Below are 27670 nucleotides of genomic sequence, written 5' to 3' on the forward strand. Positions count from 1 at the left end.
ATCAGGGATGCCGCAGGGTGCAGTAGCCCATGACCTTGTTTGACAATGTCAACCCCCCCCCCCCAGTGTGGAAAATACTGGTATTTTCCAGAATCCATTACATGCACCCCCCCAACTGGGGGAATGGGGGTCATAAGAGGAGAGAGAAAGGATGCCTAGAGACAGGGGTCAGTTCTGTGTACACTTAATTCTAAGTCTTGCCTGATCCTCATCCGACTGAATTTTCCTCATTAGCTTCACAGTGTTTGCAAACAAGGACACTTCTGAGTCTCTCTCTTCTATCATGTCATTCACAAATACCAGAAACAGCACCAGTCCTGGGGCTGACCCTTGTGGAACCCCACTCATCACAGGCGCCCACTCTGACACCTCGTCACGTACCATGACTCGTTGCCTTCCTGTCGGGTTTTCTCCGATCCACTGCAGTGCCTTTCCTGTTATACCTGCCTGATTCCCTAGCTTTTGCACTAATCTCTTGTGTGGAATTGTGTCAAAAGCTTTCTTGCAGTCCAAGAAAATACAATCTACCCACCCCTCTCTCTCTCTCTCATCTTACATCCATCACCATGTTCTAAAACTCCAGTAGGTTTGTGACACAGGATTTCCCTTCCCTGAAACAGTGTTGGTTGTGTATAATCTTCTTCCTTTCTAGGTGCTTCACCACTCTTCTGATAATTTTCTTGACTTTGCATACTATGTCAGTGACACTGGTCTATAGTTGAATGCTGCATGTCTACACTGGTCTATAGTTGAATGCTGCATGTATCTCTTTTCTTAAAAATTGGGACTATATCTGCTGTCTTCCACACCTCAGGTAGTTCCCCTGTTTTGATACATGTGCAGATGATTGTTGTTAGTGGCATACACAGCGCCTGTACTCCCTCTCAGAGGACCCACGGAGAGATGTTGTCTGGTTCCACCGCCTTTGAGGTATCTAGTTCACTTAGCAGCCTCTTAACCCCCTCCTCGGTTGTGTATTGTGTCCAGCACTTGTTGGTGTAAACCACCATTCCAGCTTTCCGGAGCCCTTTCTGTCTCCACTGAAAATACTAACTTAAATCTCATGTTGAGTTCTTCACATACTTTTCGGTCATTTCTACTGAACTCCCCTCCTTCCTTCCTCAGCCTGATTACCTGGTCCCTGACTGTTGTCCTCCTGATGTAGCTGTACAACAGCTTTGTGTCAGACTTAACTTTAGACATGTCGTTTTCGTATTGCCGCTGGGCCTCCCTCCTTATCTGTGCATATTCGTTTCTGGCTCTTCAACTAATCTCCTTATTTTCTTGGGTCATTTTTCTTTACTTTTTCCATTCTCTAATTCACTTAATATGTTATGTCCTAAGTGTCTGAACTACTCAAGGTGAATATGAGGTCCAGTCTTGCTGGTTTATCCTCTCCTCTCTATTAGTGTCCCTAACATGTTGGGGCATGAGGTCTTCCAGTACCACCTGCATCATCTTCACCCTCCACGTTTCTGGTCCCCCACGTGATTCCAGGTTTTCCCAGTCAATTTCCTTGTGATTGAAGTCACCCACAACCAGTAATTTTACCATGCCCACATGAGTCCTTCTTCCCACCTCAGCTAGTGTATCAAACCATTGCTCTGTTGCTCATTATATTCTTGTTTTGACTTCCTGCTATTCTGTGGTGGGTTATACATCACTGCAATCACCACTGTGGGACTCCCCAGTCTGAAGTGTTCCTATTATGTAGTCCCTTCCTTCCCCTCTGTCCCCTCCTTCCAACTTCTCAAACTTTCACTTTTTTTTTTTTTTGATGAGCAGTGCAACTCTTCCACCCCCTCTATCTTTCCTCAGGCTCTTGATATCTAGTTAGAATGATGGCATCTATCATTCCTGTGAGCTTGGTATCCATGAATTCTATGATGTCTGATGATGCCTCTGATTATTTCATGCAACTCCTCACACTTATTAATTATTCCATCTGCATTAGTGTACCATACCTTCAGCTTCTTTTCCAACACTGCATTCTGGGGGATTTGTTTGGGCTGGAGGAATGGGAGACCTGGCAGAGTGCTATGGGAGTCCACTGTTTAGGGTGGAGTAGGGTCTGAGTGTGGAGTTTACCTGGAGAGGGTTTCGGGGGTCAACGCCCCCACGGCTTGGTCTGAGACCAGGTCTCATGGTGGATCATGGTCTGATCAACCAGGCTGTTACTGCTGGCCTCACACAAGGTGACGTACGAACAACAGCCCGGTTGGTCAGGTACTGACTTTAGGTGCCTGCCCAGTGCCTTCTTAAAGACAGCCGGGGTCTATTAGTAATCCCCCTTATGTATGCTGGAAGGCAGTTGAACAATCTTAGCTCCCAAACACTTATTGTGTTGTCTCTCAAAGTACTCGTGGCATCCCTGCTTTTCATGGGGAGAATGTTGCATTTCCTACCGAGTCTTTTGCTTTCATAGGCTTTTTTTTTCGGGGGGGGGGGGACAGTATGTTTGGTTGCAGGATTCTTTGAGTGGCTCTGTGGGTGGTTGTGCTTGCTGCTGCTCCCAACTCTGGTTGCCCCCTCCTTCTAGCCTTCTCTCTCTCTCTCTCTCCCTCTCTCTTGCCCCTTTAATCTTTGTATCCTCTCAGTTTCTGTCGTTCTGTTCTCATTCTGTCGTGATCTAGGTATACCTTCTGGTCTTTTTCCGTTTCCTTTAGCCATGGTTTCTGCTGCAAGATCCTGTTCTACACCATTTCTGTCTTGAAAATCAATTTCATTAGCTGATTTCTTCCCCATGAGTATCCCCATATTATCTGAAAATTTATCAGTTCAGTCATGACCTCTCCTGTTTGATTAAATTTTCAATCTTTCTTTCCCCCCCCCCTCTCTCTCCCAGTCATCTTTCATCGTATGTCCTCCCTTCAGTCTCCTGAAGCCCATATATGAAGATTGACCTCTCCCTTTCCTCTTCCCATTGCTTTTCCCTCTGCCTCTCTGGGTACCATTTAAAGAGTGTATGGTAGTGAGAGTGCAATTGCATACACACTAGATATCTTAAAGGTGATGGGGCTGGATAACCTCTCTCCATGGGTCCTAAGAGAGGGAGCAGAGGCACTTTGTGTACCACTAACAACAATCTTCAACACATCTATCGAAACAGATGGACTACCCAAGGTATGGGAGAGAGCCAATGCAGTCCCAATTTTTAAAAAAGGTGACAGGCACACAGCATTAAACTACAGACCAGTGTCACTGACATGTATGCAGAGTCATGGAGAAGATTATCAGAAATGTGGTGGACCACCTAGAAAGGAATGAGCTTATAAACGACAACCAGCACAGACTTAGAGATGGGAAATCCCGTGTCACGAACCTACCAGAGTTCTATGATAACGTGACAGCATTAAGACTATTATTATTATTATAATCAAGGGGGAAGCGCTAAACCCGGAGGATTTTACAGCACCTGGGGGGGGGGATGTGGAAGGCATTCAGGCTTAATTCGGGGAACTGGAGCACAGATCCAATTCCCTAAATCAAGAGCCCCTCACCAACATCAAGGAACCTTCCTTGAGGGGAGCATTAAGACAAGAGAGAGAGGGGTGGGTAGATTGCATTTTCATGGACTGCAAGAAGGCTTTTAACACAGTTCCACACAAGAGATTAGTGCAAAAGCTGGAGGAACAGGCAGGTATAACAGGGAAGGCACTGCAATGGGTCAGAGAATACCTGACAGGAAGGCATCAGCGAGTCATGGTACGTGATAAGGTGTCAGAGTTGGTGCCTGTGATGAGTGGGGTTCCACAGGGGTCAGTCCTAGGACCAGTGCTGTTTATGGTATATGTGAATGACATGACAAAAGAAACAGACTCAGAAACCTCCCTGTTTGCAGACAATGTGAAGTTAATGAGGAGAATTCAGTCAGAGGAGGACAAGGCAGGACTACAGAGGGACCTGGACAGGCTGCAGGCTTGGTCCAGCAACTGGCTCCTGGGGTTCAAACCCACCAAGTGCAAAGTCATCAAGATGAGGGAGGGGCAAAGAAGACCACAAACACACAATTTCTTAGTGACACTCAGTGACTCGATTAGACTCGGTGTTTATTATACACTGTTTGCTATATTTTTTTCCCCTTCTTAATTCAGTGTTAATTTTTCGTGCATTATTTCATGTCTGTTGTGTTGTGCTTCTTTTTTTATATACTTGAAGTAAGTACCTTAGTGTTTTTTCCTTGTTGTGTGCAACACACATAAGCAGTATAGAATGTGTGTTAAATTTCACAATTACTTTGTGTTCACAGTATTGCAGTGAAGTAATTCAGTAATTTATTACCTTGTATTCTGCATCACAACTCAGTGTTGTCTGTTATATTTTTTTTTATCCCAGCATTTGTGTATTCTCACTGTTTTGTTTTCATTCATTTGCCATTTTATTTTATTTTCCTGTGTGTGTTGAACATTGTGTTCATTTTCTATTCATTCAGCCAGTGTCTAATTTGTCTTATCTCCACAGACAATAGTGCCATTGTTTTGTTCAAGCAAGACAATTATTTTACAAATTTTTCACACCTCAAGTTTCATAGCAAGAAAATTCTAGTATTGTGTTTATATTGATGTGCTGTGTTCTGCATCACTAAGTGTTCAAACCTTTTTGTTCTGTGTTTTTGCATCTATTATTTTCATATTTCATTGAACAAATTCACTCTTAGTGCAATTTTTAAGTTGTTCATTTAAAGTAAATCATTCTTTTGTTTGTTCAGTAAGTGTTGCTTAAGCTGCAATTAAGAGTTAAAGTGTTCACTCAGTTCATTCCTTGATATATTTTCTTTTCTTGTAAACTGTATTTTCTTGTGTAATTTTTTTTTATTATTGCACATTGACTCATTTTGCAATAATTCTTGTGCAAACATTGTGTTGGCATTAAAATTTTTCTTGCAGAAATTTTTTGTGTTGCGCAGTACTTTTGATTAGCAAATGTTATTTGCAATATTGCTACAGTTTATTTCAGTGCAGTTTCATATGCTCTTTTCTGTGCATAATATTTTATTCTTAGTGTGCCATTTTATTTTATTTTTAGTGAATTGCTTTCCTAGTTTGTCTTAATTTTGCACAAGCTTTATTGAGTCCATTTTAATATTTTTGATTGATTAATCATTTCATTGTTGTATTTCCCTATTGCATTGAGAGTAAAGACAACTCACTGTGCCATTCATTCAATTTACAGTAAATTTGAGCAAATTAGATTTGAGTAAAGTACAAGTTCTCTTGATTTTCGAAGTGTTGCTTATTCAGTTGAGTATTATCTTTTGTGAGTGAGAGTTTTCCTTGCTTACTGTGTGACCTATCAATTTTTATTTACTTATGCAGATTAGTTAAGTAATTTCTTCCTGTTTAAGCTTACTGTGTCATTCTCTCTATTTTTTTTCTTGCCTTATGCCCTTGAGTAAGTTCCCTGAGAACATGTCCCAGTCACTTTTGAATGTTCACTTAGTGTATCATGCCAGTCAAAGTCAATATGAATCAGTCCACAGTACCAGTATTCCCTTACTGACTGAAAGACAACACCTAGCCCCTGAGCAATGTGTTTGTTCTCACAGCTTGCATCTGAAATTTGTTAAAGTGCTGCGAAATGTGAAGTTCAGATTAAGTTCCTATAGATTCGTTCATTACTCATTAACGTAGCTGAGCGGTCAGGCACTAGTAACTCTGTCACTCCCATCTGTGTTCCACCTACACCTTTAGATATGCAAGATAGTGTATTGCCTCAAGTGTCCGAGGACACTCGGAATGCCTCGAGTGCTCAGCCTATCCCTGAAATGTCTGCTAGTTCAAGTAGTAGTTTCTCCACAGGGGATGCCTTGTCGGAAAACGATTACTTGAAACTAGTAATGCCATCTCTTGTTGATGTCACATGCCGTGTGCAGAAAGACGTCTCTGTTGCGGCTAGTGCTCTCACTAGTGTGTCTGCTGTTGTTCCTAATGTTCCAGATGGTGATCCCATCCTAGTTGACAGTAATTCGTGCAATGTAAGAAGTTATTTCTCAAGTAACTTTCACATGTTAACGTTGTAAGAGAAGTTTCTTTATAGTTGATACCTCGTGTCAATGTGTGCGACTCAGATTGAATATCAGTATTGTTGACCGTGTTCATTTATTTTCCCCTGTGCTTGCAGTGAGAGATAGTAGATTCGTTCTCCCATGCTCATATTGCATGTTATAGCATTATTTTTTTCAACCGGGGAGAGTCACCCACTCCACCGAGTTAGTTCATTCCTCCAGTAAGAAAGAACTGATCCCATGTGGTCTGGTGTGATTCGATCCCTGCTCCAGGAAGATCTTATTCTGACTGTGAAGCCACCAGCACCCATTAGTGACTTTGTAATGAGCCAAGAATTACTGTATCGAACAGCCAAGTTAGGTACTCCAAGCAGAAGAGTATACCAGTTAGTAATTCCACAGTCACTAGTGAATGTAGCTCTACAGCTAGTTCATGATGCACCAGGTGTTGCACACCCTGGTATGGATCGTTCTGTGAAACAAGCCAGAATGAAGTACTTTTGGCCACATATGGCAACTGACATTTCAGAGTATGTTAAGAAATGTAGTGTTTGTATGCAACATAAAGGAAATGTCAATGGTCCTAATCCAATCCAGGTGTACCCAACCACTAGCGAACCGTGGGAAAGAGTTGCCCTTGATTTGTTAACCAATTTTAAATGTTCCCTCCAAGGCAACAAACATCTGTGTGTTATGGTAGACCATTTCACCAGATATTGTGAATTAGTTCCTGTTGCAAATAAGACTGCCGAGACAATAGCTAAAGCGTTTAAAGAATGCATTATCTGCAGGCATACCACCCTTAAGTCCTTAGTAACAGATAATGGAGGTGAATTCTGAAATGAGATTCTTGAAAATTTGTGTACTTTGTACAAGATCTCTAAATCCACCATTGTTCCTCGTCATCCTGCCAGCAATGGGTTAGCTGAACAAACCAATAAGAAAGTACTTGGTGTCTTGAAAGCCATTATCAACCCCAATAGTGAAACTTGGGATGAAGTTATACCAGATGTTCAATGTGCCATAAATTCTGCTTACAATGCTTCCATAGGTGATACTCCACATTATGCATTTTATGGTGTAGACAAGTGTTTACCCTATGAGTTGTTATATTCCACTCCGAAACCCAATTACAACCCTGATAATTTCATAGCAACTCGTACCAGCATAGCTCGGAGTGTTTTTAGAAGAATCCGTGAAACACTTCATAAATCAACAGCAGAATTTACTAGAGTAACTAATAGCCGTGCTAAGCTGTCAAAAGTTAAAGTAGGTTCGAGAGTAATGCTGACAAATTTCAACAAAACATCCGCAATGCCTAAGCTCGATCAAAAGTTTGTCGTCCCTTATCGAGTTGTAGAACATATCACTGGCAATAAGTATAAGGTTAGAGAAATTAGTACTGGTAAGTACAAAGAATCGCATTTAGATCATATGAAGTTAGTATGTGATGTTGATGATATTGCTACCCAGACTTATGTGACAGATGCTGAAAGTCCTCTCGACTCTGTACCCTCTACCTCAAATACTCTGTCAGATATTCAACCTGAATGTCGTTACTCCTTGCGTACTCGACAAGTAATGAGAAACCCACAAGTATCTTTTGTAGATATTCGTTCAGATCTCCCTCAGTCAAGGCATATGTTAGCCATTGCAGAGGAATTCGATCCTCCCAGAGATGATAACCATTCTGCATATGTAAACCTCACCCTCGCAGAATTGGGTTTAAATGTACATAGTCTGTATAATTAGATGACTGAGATGAAGAAAATTGTCAACTGTGTGCTTTGTTATTAACTGATCAGTTTTTTCAGAATTTTTTTTTTTCGTGTTCACATTCCCTCCGTATTCTGAGAATTTGACAGTAATGATCTGAGTGCACCAGATTGCTTTGCTGTTACTTTCACCTTGTATATATATATATTTATTCTTCCTCAGAATCCGTAGAGTGCATGAATACAGATCGATTGATCAATTCCATCCATATTGTACAATGATTTGTTCATATAAGTCGCAATGCATTACAATGAAACTCACTACGTTAAAAGTGATTACGTTAACACCCATTACCTAAAACTCATTATGATACCATCCATTAGTTCTAAGTTACATATGAATTTGTTATTGTATAGAATCAGCCCAGAACCACCTGCCTGTTCAGCCTATAGCATAGTAGTGTATGTCGAGACGACATACGTAACATGACCGAGCTGTCAGCATAGTTGCTGATCCTCCTTTACATGTGTTGTATGTACCATCCATGTGCTTTATATAGAAGATCCCTAGGCCTGTGACTGTATGACGTCACGGGATACAGCACGAGTGAGTGAGAGGCGCTGCCTCGTCCTCACTCCGCGTTTAGACATACAAAGGCAAGCAGGCAGGCCTGGGCTCCCATCACAGTCTGACAATATAGTGTTACCATCCACAAGCGTGTTTACCTACAACCATCTTATCTCCTACCGAACCCACACGACAGAGGGACCTGGACAGGCTGCAGGCTTGGTCCAGCAACTGGCTCCTGGAGTTCAAACCCACCAAGTGCAAAGTCATAAAGATCAGGGAGGAGCAAAGAAGACCACAAACACACAAGTCTAGGGGGCCAAAGACTACAAACTTCACTTAAGGAAAAGGATCTTGTAGTGTGTATAATACCAAGTACATAAGTACATCTCCTGGGGTACACATCAACCAAATAACTGCTGCAACATAAGGGCAACTAGCAAACTTAAAAATAGCATTCCGGCACCTCAGTAAGGAGTCATTCCGGACCTTGTACACCATGTATGTCAGACCCATACTGGAGTATGCAGCTCCAGTTTGGAATCTACACCTGGCCAAGCACATCAAAAAAACTAGATTAAGTGTAAAGGACTGCAACGAGACTAGTCCCGGAGCTAAGGGGTATGTCAGACGAGGAAAGGTTAAGGGAACTCAACCTGACGACAATGGAGGACAGGAGAGATGGGGGAGGGGGAGGGGACAGGGACAGGAGAGGGGAGACACAATAAGGACATACAAAATAATGAGAAGAATCAACAAAGTGGACAGAGACAGGATGTTCCAGAGATGGGACACAGCAACAAGGGGTCACAATTAGAAGCTGAAGACTCAGACGAGTCACAGGAATGTTAGGAGGTAGTATTTCTTCAGTCAAGGTGTTGTCAAGAAATGGAATAGTCTAGAAAGTGAGGTAGTGGAGGCAGATACAATACATAGCTTTAAAAAGAGCTATGATAAAGCTCATGAAGCAGGGAGAGTGGACCTAGTGGTGACCAGGTGGGGCCAGGACTCGACCCCTGCAAACACAATTAGGCAAATACATACAAACATAATTAGGGAGGGAAAAATCTGAAGACAAGTTTGTCAATAATGGTGAAAGCAAGAGTGCTTGATATTTGGAAAATAAATTCATTAACATTTTCAAACATCATTTATTTGTTAACCCCTTCAGGGTCCAAGGCCAAAATCTGAAGTGGTGCTCCAGTGTCCAAGAAATTTTGAAAAAAAAAAAAAAAAAAAAAAAAAAAAAAAATTATTTTTTTTCTTACAGAATTAAAGAGCATATTTTTGTGAAGGTAATAAGACAAAAAAAAAATTCTGATCAGTACTTACTGAGATACAGTGCCAAGAAGTTTGTCAAAAATGATGTGGTGGCGGCAACATCGACGAATTCCACATACGCGCATTACATTATTTAGCGGTTTTTATAGTTTTTTCTTTTCTTTACCAGTTTTTTTCTATTCCTACTAACATTTGGGGCCTGAGAGACCAATACTGTATATAATGTATATATATATATAAACTCACTGTATTGAACACAATAACCGCACTAAAGTTATTATCATATTATTGTTTACCACTGTTGTTTATTACAATAAACATGCACAAATATTGTATAATACTAATGTTCTATCATATATTTACATATTTACAATCACTGGACATGGTTTTAGAACTGCTGGAGCTTGTGGAACTCCTTGAAACAAGGCACCATGCACAGAGGCACCTTACATTCCTCACACATAAACCGAGTGTCTTTGCGTCTTTGTTGCCGTTGTTTTGTTTGTGCACAGACGATGCATCTCTTCTGAGCAAATTTCTTTTGAGTTGAAGGAAGCTGTATTATGAAATGATCACCTTCCCTCCTCAAACGCTTGGGTATATCCTGAGTAATTCGAGGACCTTGTTGTATAGCAGGTGTTCTTACCTGGTACTTCATTATGAGTTGTCTGACAACAAACAAAATTCACCATACGGTGGTCTGTTGCCAGTCTTAATTTGGTACATATTATATGCATTGAGCATAGAAATGTCCATGAGATGGAAGAAAAGTTTCATGTACCATTTGTAACTCTTACGAACACAGTCAACAAAACCAATCTGCATGTCACATTTGTCAACCAAGCGCATGTTTTGTGTATAATCAATCACTGTCACTGGTTTTCGAATACGTTCATTAGTCACTCGATCAACTTTGCCACTGTCTTGCATTTCATTACGGTGAATGGTTGTCAACAATGTGATATCTCGTTTGTCATGCCACCATAATGCCTTGATGTCATTGGCAGTAAACACCTGCACGTCATCACCACGAGCACCTGCGCTGAGCCTGGGCATATCTTTACGATTAGAACGCACTGTGCCACACACATCTGTCTTGTTCACTCGCATGAAATCACTGAGTAATGGGCTTGTGTACCAGTTATCGGTATATAATGTATGCCCCTTACCAAGATAAGGTGCCATCATGTTTCTCACTACGTCACCTGAGATACCCAATAACACCTTGGTATCTTTCAATGTTTTACTTCCCATGTATACAACAATATCCAACACCAGGCCACTGTCACAGTCACAGAGTACAAACAGTTTTATACCAAAGCGTTTCCTCTTGCTCGGTATATACTGCTTGAATGACAGTCTACCTTTGAACAAAATCAAAGACTTGTCAATTACAAGATTCTTGAATGGATAAAAGTATATCCTGAACTTTTGTTTGAGATACATGAAAACATTTCTAATCTTGTATAACCTGTCACTTCTGTCAGGCCTGGTTTTGTCAGAGAAGTGCAACATAAGTAACAGTAAGATAAACCTGTTCACTGGTATGATTTCACTGAAGACCGGGGTAGAAATTAGCCGATCTGTGGACCAGTATGCTTTTATATTATGCTTATACACATGAGGCATAAGCATTATTGTTGCAAAAAGCAAATACATTTCTGCAACAGTCGTCTCTTTCCACCTGTGTAGTCTTGACTGTGGTGATATGATTGTATTTGCCATGGTGTACTCAAAATACTTATTACTTTACCTGACAATAGTTTCCATCAATGGCTGGTCAAAGAATAATTCAAAGAATTCCAGTTCATTGGCCGTGGTTCCAAGGGGACAAGTAGGTAGAATTCCACTTTGAGAGTCATCAAAGTGGTGAGGCTTGGGAACAAAACTGGGATTTTGCTGCCAATCCCACATACGGTTTGCTGGTGGATACTGGACATCATAGGCTGGTTGTGCAGGTGGTTGTGGTTGTGGTGGGCTGGTGGCGGATGCTCCGCTTTGTCCTTGAACTGACGAGTCAGCAGCGTGGGTCCCACCCTGGGCTGGTGAGTCACGCATGGCGGTGCCACTACCATCACCACTAACACCATCCACTGATGCCTGTGGTCTATCCATGCCAAGTGTAGCCACATCATCCTCACTATCACTACCTAAAACTGGTGTAGGGCCATGGTATGTACTCCGGGATGTACTCCGTCCCCTGGGCACGGCATAGGGTACACTACCCGAGCGCATGCAGTGGCAAACATACCGACGCTTCACTGGTGAATATGATTCCTCACTATCACTACTCGAATGATCGTCAAACGCAATAAAATCACAATCCACGTCACTATCATCATCATTACTGAAATCAGAGGCCTGGCCACGCGAAAATATTAGTTTTCTCTTGCGATGAGGAACAACCGACCGTGAGTCACGAGTGCCCACACCAGAGGTAGAAGGTTGAGGATCGTCAGGGTTTTCTGCACTATTATCGATATCCTGGTCATTCTTTTCGGTCACTAACTGATCAAAGCCGTAGAATTTGTCTTCATTTCCACTTCCATCAGTGTCAGAACTATCAGATAGGAAGAGGAGTCCCAATTTTCCGGGGAGTGAGAGCTGACTTGCGACAAGGCATAGTGAACAAGGGTAACTGAGCCGGCGTTCCCACAATGCTATGCGGGCGCCTAGATTTTTTGTTTATGGCGCACACCCACCACGCAGACCCGTTCTCTCACATGTAGGCATATGAGCGCTTTCGCGCTAAATTTGATGGCGCTAGAATTCTGGCGTAGATCTACGGTTTGGACACTCAACGTGAAGCCGTAGATCTATGGGACGGACCCTGAAAGGGTTAAACTGGTCTCTGGAGCAGCAAAACAGCTGTTCAAACAGCACTGAGGTGTTTCAATTAGTACACACAGATGATTGATGGACTTCCTTCAGAGTTTCTCAACAAGACTGGCATACAGCCAGGCTATGGGATTAAAACAGTCACAGATATGAGTGGTTAAGATGACTGGAAGGTAGTTTAACACTAACAACACTTCTGTAGTTATGCTACCATACAAAAATAAACATGAATTTCCCAAGAGGTCATTACAAGGGTTAATACCCTTGTAGTCCAGTCCTTGACCAGGCCTCCCAGTTGATCAGGGCCTGATCAACCAGGCTGTTACTGCTGGCCACACACAATCCATTTCACAAACCACAGCCCTGCTGATCAGGCACTGACTTTAGGTATCTGTCTAGTTCCCTCTTGAAAGTAGTCAGGAGTCTATTGGTAATTCCCCTTTATGCATGGTGGGAGGCTGATGAATAGTCTTGGGCCCCAGACACTTATTACGTTCTGTCTTAGTGTATCCATGGAACCCGTTTTTCATTGAGGAGATGTTGCACCATCTTCCCAGTCTTTTCATTTTGTACGGAGTGATTTCTGTGTGCCAATCTGGGACCATCTCTCGAGGACTTTCCAGGTGTAGATTATGATGTACCTTTCTCGCCTGTGTTCCAGGGAATACAGGTCAGTGGACTTCAAACATTCCCGGTAATTAAAGTGCTTGACTGAACTCATACATGCAGTGAAGGTTCTCTGTACATTCTCTAGAGTTGCAATTTCACCTACCTTGAACAGGGAAATTAGTGTGCAACAGTATTCCAGCCTAGAGAGAACAAGTAACTTAAAAGGGTAATCACATCATTGGCGTGGCAACTCTTGTTTTGCAAGTCCTCAATATTGATTCTACAATTTTCCTTGCAGATGTGATAGTGACATTGTTGTGATCCTTGAAGGTGATATCCTCTGACATTAACACACTCAAGTCCTAAACATTAGTTTTTCGCTCTATTATATGGTTAGAGTTTGCAGTATACACTCCATTCTAGGTATTATTTCCAAAAGATTTCCATAACAGTAGCTGAAATTTGTCCTCATTAACCATTATATTGTTTTCCATGATCCACTGGAAAACTTGGTTTATATCTTCTTGGGGATTTACCATGTCCTCAATGGTTGACACTCGTGCAGATTCTAGTATCCTCTGCAAAAGACACGATGCTATGGTTTACAGCTCTGTCTGTCTGATATGAAGATGAGGAACAGGATATTTACCCAATTCACACAGAAGGAAACACTGTACTGAAATATTTAAAACAATGATTGAATTAAGCTTCACACCTCATTCACTGTAAAGTGGCAAATATACCCTTAACCCATTGAGGGTCCAAACCCTCAGTCTGAACTGTTCACAGTGTTAAAGAATTTAAAACAAAAAAAAAAAATTTAATTTTTCTTATCAAATGATAGAGAATCTTTTCTGATGGTAATGAAAGAAAAAGTACAACATTTGATGGAAAACTAACAAATTATGCTTCCACGAATTTTGCTATATCAGCGATATTTATGCATTGGCGATTTTGCCCACTCCGAGTCCTAATTTAGACCATTACTTTGTTCCAGCAGACGAAAGTCTTAGATATTTTGCTAGTGTATCTTCCATTTTATTGACTGAGCACAAGAAATAGCCCAATCAACTATTTCAACTACACAAGTGATCAGAAATTAGTAATTTGGCCAATTTCACACAAATTTCAAAATAGGATCCAGAATAAGCAATGTACACATTCCTGGCACTAAAACAACATTTCCTCTCTCATACAGGTGGGCCACCTCTAATCTGGCAATCACTAATCCAGTTCCATCAGTAATCCGACACTAATTTCGGCTAACGTAGTTTCAAATTTCCAGGGCTGCTGCACCAACCTGCCACTGCTGTTTGGTGGCACTACTTGCTGCGCAAGTCATTGCAATTTGCTTTTCTCCATTTATTGTTATAACCTGCTCACTTTTAACCCTAGCCATGGTTTCAACGAATAAAGGACATGCTTCTTATTGTGTAAAGTGAGAACACTGTACAATAGAACCCGGAGTTTCGGCCGCTGAGTATCGGCCGCTTTGAGTTTCAACTGCTTTTTTCGGCTAAATTTTGTACCGAGTTTCGGCCTGTGCCCTGTTTTTCAGCTGGCATACCAGACCTGTCCGCCTGCCCGCACAGACATCGTGAGCCAGTCTAGCTTTGTTTATCCTTGAGTAAACATTACCCTGCATGTTCATCCAAACATTTCCCAGTAAATTCATTGTGTTTAGTGCTTGTTTATTGATTGTGACTGAAATAAGCCACCATGGGCCCAAAGAAACTTCATAGTGGCAGCCCTTTCATAAAGAAAGTGTGAAACACGACAGAATTGAAGAAAGAAATTGTAGCAAAGTACAGTGGACCCCCGGATTATGTAATTAATCCATTCCAGAGAGAGTGACTTATCCCGAATCTGACTTATTCCGAATTAATTTTCCCCATGAGAAATAATGGAAATCCAATTAATCCGTTTCAGACACCCAAAAGTATTAAAAAAATGTTTTCTACATGAAATATACATTTACGTACCTACACAAAAAACAATGATACATGAAGAATAAAACAATAACAACATCACACTTGCCTTTTTTGAAGATATGGTGATGTATGGAAGACGGGAGGAGGGGAGAGGATGGAGGAGTTTACATTTGAAAGTTAAGACACATGTGCAACATCTGGATATCTTTATTGTAGACATTTTGCCATCCAGTAGCTTTATCAATACAGATTCCAGGACATAATTAGAAGACAGTAGAGCTATATACAAAAGATGAGGTAATCTGTCCCTCAGCCTTGGAGATGGCGTAGAGAGCACAGTGATGATGGTAAATCTGGAGCAAAGGCAAGGAGACTGGTGGTTATTTAGGCCTCAGTGGATAAGGACGTGTAGCAGACAAGGGCATAGTCACTGGTAGGCGGGATTCCCCAGTGGAAGTAGGTCCTGCCCAAAGGGATGGGTTAGTTGTAGTAGCTGTGAAGAAGGTCTTGTAGATGTCCTCTGAACCAACATTCCATGATGTTGCAGTGTCTGACAAGTTGTGCAAGAAAGGTATAAAATACCGAAAGGTATGGTATAAAATACCTTTCGGTATTTTATACCATTCTTGCACAACTTGCCAGACACTAACATCATGGAAACTTAGTTTACAATTGTTTGGAAGGGGAATCCCCTTCCATAAAGACTTCAGGTGCCAAGTCCTTATCCTGGGTTACTTCCCTTCTTTGTTTTTTAATGCCACTAGGACCAGCTTGAGAGTCACTGGACCCCTGTTGCTCAAAAAAGTGCTCCAGAGAGGTCTGTTTCTGGCATATGTTAGGTATTGTGTTGGGAGACAGGACAAGATAATCCTTCAATATGAAACTAGTATCAGCTTTACACCTTATTTATCTAGCACAATTCATCTAATATGACATACTAAACAATATTAATAACATAGAAACATGATACTATATACTCTAGAATGAATAAAATATGGCATTAAGAATGTCATGAGTGGTGGTGTGTTGTTTGTTGTTGGGTGTATAAGGGCCACTGAGAGATAAGCCTTACATAGTCATGGTGAAGGCGGCAGTGTTAGTCAGTAGCCCTATGTACCTCCAACAACAATGGAGTCAGTTTTGTGCTGTCCTTTTTCTATCGATTAATCGCTAAACTTACTTGCTACACTGTTAATGCTACACTTTATCACTGGCTGATGCTATAGCCTTTATCAACTCCTGCTACTTTAGTATCATATATATTGCAGAATCACTGAAGAAGGAACATTCTCCCCTCTCTCTCAGCCCTTTACCGAAGGGCTGGCTGGCATTAGAAGCTTTCTTTGGGCCCATGGTGGGTTATTTAGCAGCTACACACATTAAAAAGAATGAATACAAAACATATCGTATGAACGTGTGGGATCATCCTCACTGGCTGGTAAACAATGGCACACTGGCTGTACATGGAGTGTCGGGGCTGCTCAGGCCGTGCAGACACGTCCTGGACGAATGACTTATACAGAGTTCAGCAACGTTCACCGAGTCAACATAGACGAAAAAACGTTACTTATTCCGAATATTACTTATTCCAATGAAGACTTAATCCGGGGGTCCACTGTAGCAAAGTGGAGGAGGAAGACAGAGGGGAGAATGTGTCTTTGTCAGTGATTCAGTGATTCTACGATATGTATGATACTAAAGCAGCACGAATCGATAAAGGCTATAGCACCAGCCAGTGATAAAGTGTAGCAAGTAAGTTAATTGATTAAGTGATAGAAAAATGACAACACGAAACTACTCCTTCAATGTTGTTTGAGGTACATAGGGTGACTGAAAACATCACTGTCAGCATTGCCACTTATGCTTATGCTCTGAGTGGCCCTTATACACCCAACAACAACAAAAGTTGTGACATACGTAATGACGTATTTTATTCATTCTAGAGTAATATGTCATGTTTCTATGTTATTAATATTGTTTAGTATGTCATATTAGATGAATTGTGATAGGTAAGTAAGCCATAGAGTTGATATTAGTGACATATTGAAGGATTATCTTGTCCTGCCTCCAAACTCTCCTGCCTCTCTCATACACCAACAAGAGTCTTCAATAAAGGTAAAACTTATTTAAATGTTCATTTATCCATTAAAATTAGTGATTTATATTTATTTCTCATTGTTTTCTGTATGTAAAACTAATATTTATTCATTAAAAAATTAATTTTTTGTTAATAGTTTTGGGTGGAACGGATTAATTGGATTTACAGTGGACCCTCGGTTAACGACATTAATCCATTCCAGAGAGCTTGTCTTTAACCAATTTTTTCGTTATCCAAATTAATTTTCAGATACCCAAAAGTATTAAAAAAAAATATTTTTTTTCAAGATTAAATATAGATATACATACAGAAAACAATGACAAATATAAAGCACTAATAAAATGAATAAATGAACATTTAACATCACACTTATCTTTATTGACTCTTGTTGATGTATGGAAAACAGGTAGGAGGCAAGAGGGAGACGAGTTTGCTATGCTTCAATATGATGCTAATATCATCTCTATGGCTTATTTATCTATCACTATTCATCTAATATATAATAAACAATATTATTAACAAAGAAACATGATATATACTCTGGAACGAATAAAATACGTCATAATGTATGTGAGGAGTGGTGGTGGTGTTGTGTTGGGTTTATAAGGGCCACTGAGAGAAGCCGTACATATTAGTGGCGGTGGAGGCGGCAGCAGAAGCCACTAACACTATTCACATTTAAACAATGTAATATGTAATTTATAAATAAGAAATATTTACATTTTAATTTATAAATAAGTAAATAAGTTTATTCACGTACGATATACACAAGTAGAATTATGTACATAGATTATCCTACACAGCAGCATGTGTGTAAAGTACCTAGGATAACCCAAAAAAGTCAGAGTGACTTATTTCCATTGGGGTCCTTTTGTCTTTACACCTATACAGTGGACCCCCGATTAACGATCTTTTTTCCATTCCAGAAGTATGTTCAGGTACCAGTACTGACCGAATTTGTTCCCATAAGGAATATTGTTAAGTAGATTAGTCCATTTCAGACCCCCAAACATACACGTACAAACGCACTTACATAAATACACTTACATAGTTGGTCGCATTTGGAGGTGATCGTTAAGCGGGGGTCCACTGTATTTACTTTTATACTTAGACTTTTGTATTTACACTTACCCTGGAGATGTTAGTTTAATTAGTTAGTTTGATGGAGGAGGTGCTTGCAGAGGTTTAGGGTGGTGGAAGATAGCAAGGCGGTGTATGCTCATTGGCCCTATACACATCCAACAACATTGGAGTTACTTTCATGACGTTTTTCTATGGCTTACTCGCTTAACTTACTTGCTACACTGTTAATTTTACACTTTATTGCTGACTGGCACTATAGCCTTTATCAATACCTGCTGCTTTAGTATTGTACATATCATAGAATCACTGAATCACTGAAGAAGGCACATTCTCCCCTCTCTCTTCCTCCTCCACTTTGGTACTTTGCTATGTTTTTTTTCTTGAATTCTATTGCATTTCTTTCCTTCTTTACCATAGGGCTGGCACTAGAAGCTTTCTTTGGGCCCATGGTGGCTTATTTAGCAGTTACAAGCACTAAAAACAATGGAATAATACAAAATATATCACATGTACGTGTGGAATCGTCCTCCCTGGCTTGTAAACAATGGCAACACTAGCTGTACATGGAGTGGCCGGGCCTGCTCAAGGCACACGTTCAGGATGAATGTCCTTAACAGAGTTTCTCTTCGGTAACCGAGTCAATATTTTGACGCAAAAACGTGTCACTATCTAATTTCTTCGTTATCCGATGTCATCATTACCCGAGGGTCCACTGTACATTATTTATGGGAAATATTGCTTCGACTTTAGGCCCAGCTCCTTGAATGGATTATGGCTGAAACTCGGAGTTCCACTGTACATTGTCCATCAAAGATACCTTGGGTGGTTTTGAAGCCACTGTGGCCAGCTTACTCAGATGAGCTGTGACCAAGTAAATTTGGGCTTACATATGATAGAATAGGCCTGTGTGGTAAGTGTGTACTATATCAACAAAGATCCTGCAACATGCAGTGCATGACAAAAAAAATGCAACTGTTTTTGGTGTAAAACAGTGATTTTGCAGTGTATTTTCGTATGGTTTTTATGGTTGTATTCTTGTTTTTTTGTCTCATATGATAGAATGGAAGATGCATTACAGAACAGTGATGATTCTGATTGGTTTCAGGACAGAATGTCATCACCGTTTAATACGTGTCCAACTGGCTGGTCTAATACACGGTCATGAATGGGCTGACATTATTTATGCAATTATTACAATAATGCAGTAGTCTGCATAACAGGAAATCTTCCATTTTTTTGTGTGAATAAAAATTCAAAATGGAAAGCAAGAGTAATATAAGAGGGGCCTGGAGACATGACTAATGAACAGAGAAAATGTTATTTTAGTGCCATGAATGTCTGCATTGTTTATTCTGGACCCTATTTTGAAATTAGAATCTCTTGAAATTTGTGTGAAACTGGCCAAATTACCATATTCTGACCACTTTATTGGGTAGTTGAAATAGGTAAATGGGCAGTTTCTTGTACTCACTCGACAGAATAGTAGGAATACTAGTGAAATAGCTATGAGTTTGGTCGATGGAAACAATGAAATGGGCGAAAAAATAGGGCATAAATTGAGCAAAACTTCTGATGCATAAATATTGCCATTGGGCTAAGTGTATTCTAACCTAACCATTCTGTAATCCTGCAAAATCACTAATCCGGATTAGTGATGGTCAACCTGTATTACACTTGTTTTCAATTCTGAATTTTTATTCACACAAAAATAATAGAAGATTCACTGTTATGAATTACTGTAATAATTGTATAAACAATGTCAGTGCATTTGTGAAAGCATATCAGACCGACTAATTGGACATGTACTGGACAAGTGACATGATTTGTTTACTCTGGAATATCAGCAAAAATCAAATATTTTTGCAAGGTTGACGTCAATTTCAAGCCACTTCAAGTCCTGAGACCAATCAAAATCATCTCTATTTCAGTAACATATCCCCTGTTCTATCGAATGATACCAAGAAACCAAGAATAAAAAACCATCCGAAAATACACATCAAATTGGCTATTTTAAACCAAAAACCTGGTCAGTTTTTTCCCTATCATGCACTGAATGGGGCAGGACTTTTTATATGGTGCACACTCACCACAGACCCATTCACTCATATCTAGGCCAAAATTTACCCCTCAAAGCTTGTCTGAGTGAACTGAGCTCATGACGTCGTTGTACGGCAGTGGCCCCAGGGTTCAAAACCGCAGAACTACGGCAGTGGCCCCAGGGTTCAAAACCGCAGAACTACGGCAGTGACCCCAGGGTTCAAAACCATAGAACTAAGGCAGTGACCCCAGGGTTCAAAACCATAGAATTACGGCACTGTCCCAGGGTTCAAAACCGTAGAACTACGGCACTGTCCCAGGGTTCAAAACCGTAGAACTACAGCACTGACCCAGGGTTCAAAACCGTAGAACTACAGCACTGACCCTCAAGGGGTTACTCTACCTATGACCATATTTTTAAGTGTTTCTACCCATGTAGCCCAGCCTAAGGACAGGGTTTTTTGTTAGCTACCTGGTCAAACAATGCTGCTGTTGGCAGCCCACTAGCCCACATATCCATCACAGATTGATTGAACTGGCACTTGGAGGTAATGATCCAGTTTCCTCTTGAAAACTTCTAAACTTGTTCTGGAAATATCTCTAATATTATATGGTAGCAAGTTGAAGTCTTGGACCATGAATGTTGGTACTGTCTGTTCTATTACTATGTTCACAACATTCCTGCATTTCACTAGGTTTGATCCTTCTTCCCATATCTCTCACTTCATTAAGTTCTCATGACAGTATGCAGAGTTGGGTCTAGGCCCTCAAGTACCTTCCATATACAGCCTCTCCTCACTTAACGACAGAGTTCCGTTCCTAAAACCACATCGTTAAACGAATTTGCCGCCAAGTGAGGAACATATTATAATGGTAGGAGGTTTTTGTCAACCATCTTTGATATTGTTTTAATGTCACCAATGCACCATTTATAACATTTCTGGTATATTTTTAAATGTTTATACAGAAGTGTACTGTATACTGAAATAAACAAATAGAGGAAATCAGCTTTAATATACATTATTTAGGTACGAATACTGATCAGAGAGCTAATCCTAAGTCCGAGGTGTCAGTAAACGATTAAGTCGCTAAGTGAGGAGAGGCTTTACTATACATGACAGGTATTTCTCTCTTATTTGCTCCAGAGTACATCCCCAGTAGTTTAAATGCCTTATTGGCACAATGCTAGCAGTAAATGACCAACTTTTCCAGGTCTGATATTTTCTTCTGCTCAACCAGATAAACCAACTTGTCACACATGTGGTAGATTATATGAATTCTCTCTCAGCCCAGTTTAAGAATCGCATTTTCCTAACAACTTCCTGATCAACCAGATTATTGCTGCAAGTGGCCCACAGGGTCACAGTCATCCCAGCCAGGCTGATCAGTCACCTCCTACACACTTAATTCTCTTTTGGATATTTCAAATATCATTCTAGCAGCATTTATCTTTTCCTCTCAATTCTAAGAATGCTCTGAAATCTGATTCTTATTATAGTAAACTAAATCTACGATATACTTACCAACACTCTATTGTCAGTCTTGTCTCCTCTGGTCTCAACTTTGACAAGCACCTTCAGAGTCAGCTTTACTTTACGTCCAAGGCATTGGCGGATGGAATCTGGGAGACGGAAATGGAAAAAATTAATATCACAGAAAATTAAATTTAAATATTTTGAAATGTACAATACTTCACTCTTCAACATTAAAAAATTTAATTATTTTTCTTCTTCTGAAATACACAGATGTTTACTACTACAGTTTGTTGATGAAACCGTTGTTACACTTTATAAGTTCTATATGTGTTAGTTGTTTTAGTAGAATAACCCCTTTACTATGACTGATGTAATAGTACGCAGGTGACGAGGATGTGTGACATACTAGAATGCACATTTTGTTTTGTGACATCAAATATACTCCCTACCAATATTTTTGACCTCAGCATAACTGTTTGGGTCTTCTACAACCTCTTCATGCCTCTGAAAAGAATCTAAGACTAGGTGAGTCCACACAGTCTATGGTAACACTGTCTAACTAGCTAAGTAAACAATGAAACCAGGTCCTGATGTTCCACCACCAGCTTCCCTACCAGCAAACAGGGTGTGGAACTAGCAGGAAGGTGCCTTATTCATTCCAAATTTATTACAGTTTGGATAAAGCCACAAATGCAGTGTAATGTGACCCTTTTTTGACAAAGTTTCAGCCACACAGTAGGCTTCATCAAGTCACAAACATCTACCTGGGGAGAGATGGGGGTGCGTATATATACAGCTAATGCAGTGACGAAATTGTCAGGAGAGATGATGAAACTTGCTCGTGTAAACTAATAACAGGTTAAACAAATTTAGGTAGTAGGTTGGTAGACAGCAACCACCCAGGGAAGTACTACCGTCCTGCCAGATGACTGTGAAACAGAAACCTGTAACTGTTTTGCATGATGGTAGGATTGCTGGTTTCTTTTTCTGTCTCATAAACACGCTAGATAACAGGGATATCTTGCTACTCCTACTTACACTTTGGTCACACTTCACAGACACGCACATGCATATATATATACATACATCTAGGTTTTTCCCCTTTTTCTACATAGCTCTTGTTCATCTTTAATTCTTCTATTGTCCATGGGGAAGTGGAAAAGAATCTTTCCTCCGTAAGCCATGCGTGCCATATGAGGCGACTAAAATGCCGGGAGCAATGGGCTAGTAACCCTTTCTCCTGTAGACATTTACTAAAAAAGAGAAGAAGAAAAACTTTATAAAACTGGGATGCTTGAATGTGCGTGGATGTAGTGCAGATGACAAGAAACAGATGATTGCTGATGTTATGAATGAAAAGAAGTTGGATGTCCTGGCCCTAAGCGAAACAAAGCTGAAGGGGGTAGGGGAGTTTCGGTGGGGGGGAATAAATGGGATTAAATCTGGAGTATCTGAGAGAGTTAGAGCAAAGGAAGGGGTAGCAGTAATGTTGAAGGATCAGTTATGGAAGGAGAAAAGAGAATATGAATGTGTAAATTCAAGAATTATGTGGATTAAAGTAAAGGTTGGATGTGAAAAGTGGGTCATAATAAGCGTGTATGCACCTGGAGAAGAGAGGAATGTAGAGAGAGAGATTTTGGGAGATATTAAGTGAATGTATAGGAGCCTTTGAACCAAGTGAGAGAGTCATTGTGGTAGGGGATCTGAATGCTAAAGTAGGAGAAACTTTTAGAGAGGGTGTGGTAGGTAAGTTTGAGGTGCCAGGTGTAAATGATAATGGGAGCCCTTTGATTGAACTTTGTATAGAAAGGGGTTTAGTTATAGGTAATACATATTTTAAGAAAAAGAGGATAAATAAGTATACAAGATATGATGTAGGGCGAAATGACAGTAGTTTGTTGGATTATGTATTGGTAGATAAAAGACTGTTGAGTAGACTTCAGGATGTACATGTTTATAGAGGGGCCACAGATATATTAGATCACTTTTTAGTTGTAGCTACACTGAGAGTAAAAGGTAGATGGGGTACAAGGAGAACAGAAGAATCAGGGAAGAGAGAGGTGAAGATTTATAAACTAAAAGAGGAGGCAGTTAGGGTAAGATATAAACAGCTATTGGAGGATAGATGGGCTAATGAGAGCATAGGCAATGGAGTCGAAGAGGTATTGGGTAGGTTTAAAAATGTAGTGTTAGAGTGTTCAGCAGAAGTTTGTGGTTACAGGAAAGTGGGTGCGGGAGGGAAGAGGAGCGATTGGTGGAATGATGATGTAAAGAGAGCAGTAAGGGAGAAAAAGCATATGAGAAGTTTTTACAAAGTAGAAGTGATGCAAGGAGGGAAGAGTATATGGAGAAAAAGAGAGAGGTTAAGAGAGTGGTGAAGCAATGTAAAATGAGATCAAATGAGAGAGTGGGTGAGATGTTAAACAAATTTTGTTGAAAATAAGAAAAAGTTTTGGAGTGAGATTAACAAGTTAAGGAAGCCTAGAGAACAAATGGATTTGTCAGTTAAAAATAGAAGAGGAGAGTTATTAAATGGAGAATTAGAGGTATTGGGAAGATGGAGGGAATATTTTGAGGAATTGTTAAATGTTGATGAAGATAGGGAAGCTGTGATTTCGTGTATAGGGCAAGGAGGAATAACATCTTGTAGGAGTGAGGAAGAGCCAGTTGTGAGTGTGGGGGAAGTTCGTGAGGCAGTAGGTAAAATGAAAGGAGGTAAGGCAGCCGGGATTGATGGGATAAAGACAGAAATGTTAAAAGCAGGTGGGGATATACTTTTGGAGTGGTTGGTGCAATTATTTAATAAATGTATGGAAGAGGGTAAGGTACCTAGGGATTGGCAGAGAGCATGCATAGTTCCTTTGTATAAAGGCAAAGGGGACAAAATAGAGTGTAAAAATTATAGGGGGATAAGTCTGTTGAGTATACCTGGTAAAGTGTATGGTAGAGTTATTATTGAAAGAATTAAGAGTAAGACGGAGAATAGGATAGCAGATGAACAAGGAGGCTTTAGGAAAGGTAGGGGGTGTGTGGACCAGGTGTTTACAGTGAAACACATAAGTGAACAGTATTTAGATAAGGCTAAAGAGGTCTTTGTGGCATTTATGGATTTGGAAAAGGCGTATGACAGGGTGGATAGGGGGGCAATGTGGCAGATGTTGCAGGTGTATGGTGTAGGAGGTAGGTTACTGAAAGCAGTGAAGATTTTTTACGAGGATAGTGAGGCTCAAGTTAGAGTATGTAGGAAAGAGGGAAATTATTTCCCAGTAAAAGTAGGCCTTAGACAAGGATGTGTGATGTCACCATGGTTGTTTAATACATTTATAGATGGGGTTGTAAGAGAAGTAAATGCGAGGGTCTTGGCAAAAGGCGTGGAGTTACAAGATAAAGAATCACACAAAGTGGGAGTTGTCACAGTTGCTCTTTGCTGATGACACTGTGCTCTTGGGAGATTCTGAAGAGAAGTTGCAGAGATTGGTGGATGAATTTGATAGGGTGTGCAAAAGAAGAAAATTAAAAGTGAATACAGGAAAGAGTAAGGTTATGAGGATAACAAAAAGATTAGGTGATGAAAGATTGGATATCAGATTGGAGGGAGAGAGTATGGAGGAGGTGAATGTATTCAGATATTTAGGAGTGGACGTGTCTATGAAAGATGAGGTGAATCATAGAATTGATGAGGGGAAAAGGGCGAGTGGTGCAATTAGGAGTCTGTGGAGACAAAGAACTTTGTCCTTGGAGGCAAAGAGGGGAATGTATGAGAGTATAGTTTTACCAACGCTCTTATATGGGTGTGAAGCATGGGTGATGAATGTTGCAGCGAGGAAAAGGCTGGAGGCAGTGGAGATGTCATGTCTGAGGGCAATGTGTGGTGTGAATATAATGCAGAGAATTCGTAGTTTGGAAGTTAGGAGGAGGTTCGGGATTACCAAAACTGTTGTCCAGAGGGCTGAGGAAGGGTTGTTGAGGTGGTTCGGACATGTAGAGAGAATGGAGCGAAACAGAGTGACTTCAAGAGTGTATCAGTCTGTAGTGCAAGGAAGGCGGGGTAGGGGTCGGCCTAAGAAAGGTTGGAGGGAGGGGGTAAAGGAGGTTTTGTGTGCGAGGGGCTTGGACTTCCAGCAGGCATGCGTGAGCGTGTTTGATAGGAGTGAATGGAGACAAATGGTTTTTAATACTTGACGTGCTGTTGGAGTGTGAGCAAAGTAACATTTATGAAGGGGTTCAGGGAAACCGGCAGGCCGGACTTGAGTCCTGGAGATGGGAAGTACAGTGCCTGCACTCTGAAGGAGGGGTGTTAATGTTGCAGTTTAAAAACTGTAGTGTAAAGCACCCTTCTGGCAAGACAGTGATGGAGTGAATGGTGGTGAAAGTTTTTCTTTTTCGGGCCACCCTGCCTTGGTGGGAATTGGCCAGTGTGATAATAATAAAAAAAAAAATTTACGACTTGGAAGAGTATGAATTCAAAAATGACCTGACTAGCTTAGGGCCAATAGGTCTGCTGTAGTGCTCCTCCCTACTGTGACCTGTTGCTATGTGACATAATGATCAAGAAGCTTCTATAGTATAGTCGAGTCAGGAAGCTTCTTGATTATCTCGCATAGCAACAGGTTACAGAAGAGAGAGACACTGCAGCAGGTCAACTGGCCAAAATTAGATTAGTTCTTCTTGGATCCAACCTCTTCCAAGCCACATATTTGTCCAACCTGTTATAGTCTACACAATTTACTGATTACATCATCACATCTGCATTCAACTGAAGAAGCCTACTGTGTAGGCGAAACATTTCGGAATAAAGATACTGTACCTAACTGTTGCATGTAAGTCTCTTAATTACCTACACAAGAATCAATCATCAACATACCTCACCTCATGTCATTATGCTCCCTACATATATACACCCATCCTATTACCCCAGGTAGACGTTTGTAACTTGATAAAGCCTGCTGTGTGGGTGAAACATTGTCAATAAAGGATCAAATTACACTGATTTGTGACCTTTAGTCATCATGTCAGTATTTTAAACCATTTCCCTCTTTTATTACAATTTCATGATACTAACAGTGGAATTTAACAAGAAAAAATAAAAAAACACACACACAAACACACACCTTGTAGATTTAATCCTTTCACTGTCCCTCACATAGATCTATGCCACTGAAGCTAAGATCCATCATGTAGATCTACATTTTGAATTCAGCTCCTTCAGATAAGCTGCAAGGGGTAAAATTTAGCCTAGACATGAAAGAACAGGTCAGTGTAGTGAGTGTGCACAGTATAACATACTGGTCCTATGCAGTGCATGATGGGAAAAGCAAAAAACTGACCTCTTGTTTAATTTAAAATAGCAACTTTGAGGTGTTTTCTAGCTTAGTTTTTATGGATTTATTGGCTGTTTCTTGGCATCATTTAATAGAATGTTAGACATACTAGTGAAATAGATATGATTTTAAAGGTTGCTTTCAGGACCAGATGTAGTTGGAAACTGAGCTCAAAATAGCAAAAATATTAAATTTTTGCCAATTTTTCTGAGGACAGTTATGGCCCACTTCATCCCCCCATTTTTGCTTATTGCTTTTTAATAGGTCTGATTCAGTTATGTATTAACATTCTGTAAACCATCACCAAATATTCCTGGATATATTTTATCTGAAAAATAAGCTAGAACTTCAATTTTTGGGTGATGCACTCAAAATGGAAGGTAAGTATAATATAGGAGAGGCTTGGGGAAGTGATTAATGAACAGAGGAAATGTTTTAGTACCTGGAATGGTTACAGTGTTCATTCTGGACTCTTTTTCAATTGAAATTTTTTAATTTTTTTTAAATTTGGCCAAATTACTGAATTCTGTGAACTTTATAAGGTAATAATAATAGTTAAATGAGTGGTTTCTTGTGCTGAGTCAATAGAATGGAAGGCATTCTAGTGAAAGAGTTAAGAATTTGATCAAGTTGAGCAATGGAATTGGCATAAAATAAGACTCAAAGTAGACAAAATCACCGATCCGTAAATTCTTCGCCCAGTGTGCCTG

At 40.3% G+C, this 27670-nt stretch overlaps 1 protein-coding gene across 5 annotated transcripts in view; it reads right to left on the reverse strand.

Annotated features, from left to right (window-relative positions):
* LRR (Leucine-rich repeat) overlaps positions 1–27670 on the reverse strand; it is a 705864-nt gene that overhangs the window by 633585 nt on the left and 44609 nt on the right. For all 5 annotated transcript variants that reach the window (XM_070084670.1, XM_070084668.1, XM_070084669.1 and 2 more), the window contains exon 2: positions 21688–21785. In XM_070084670.1, coding sequence (XP_069940771.1) covers positions 21688–21785 — 98 coding nt within the window. The remainder of the gene's footprint in view (positions 1–21687; positions 21786–27670) is intronic.

Source organism: Cherax quadricarinatus, chromosome 13, assembly GCF_038502225.1.
Source record: "Cherax quadricarinatus isolate ZL_2023a chromosome 13, ASM3850222v1, whole genome shotgun sequence".
NCBI lineage: Eukaryota > Metazoa > Arthropoda > Malacostraca > Decapoda > Parastacidae > Cherax > Cherax quadricarinatus.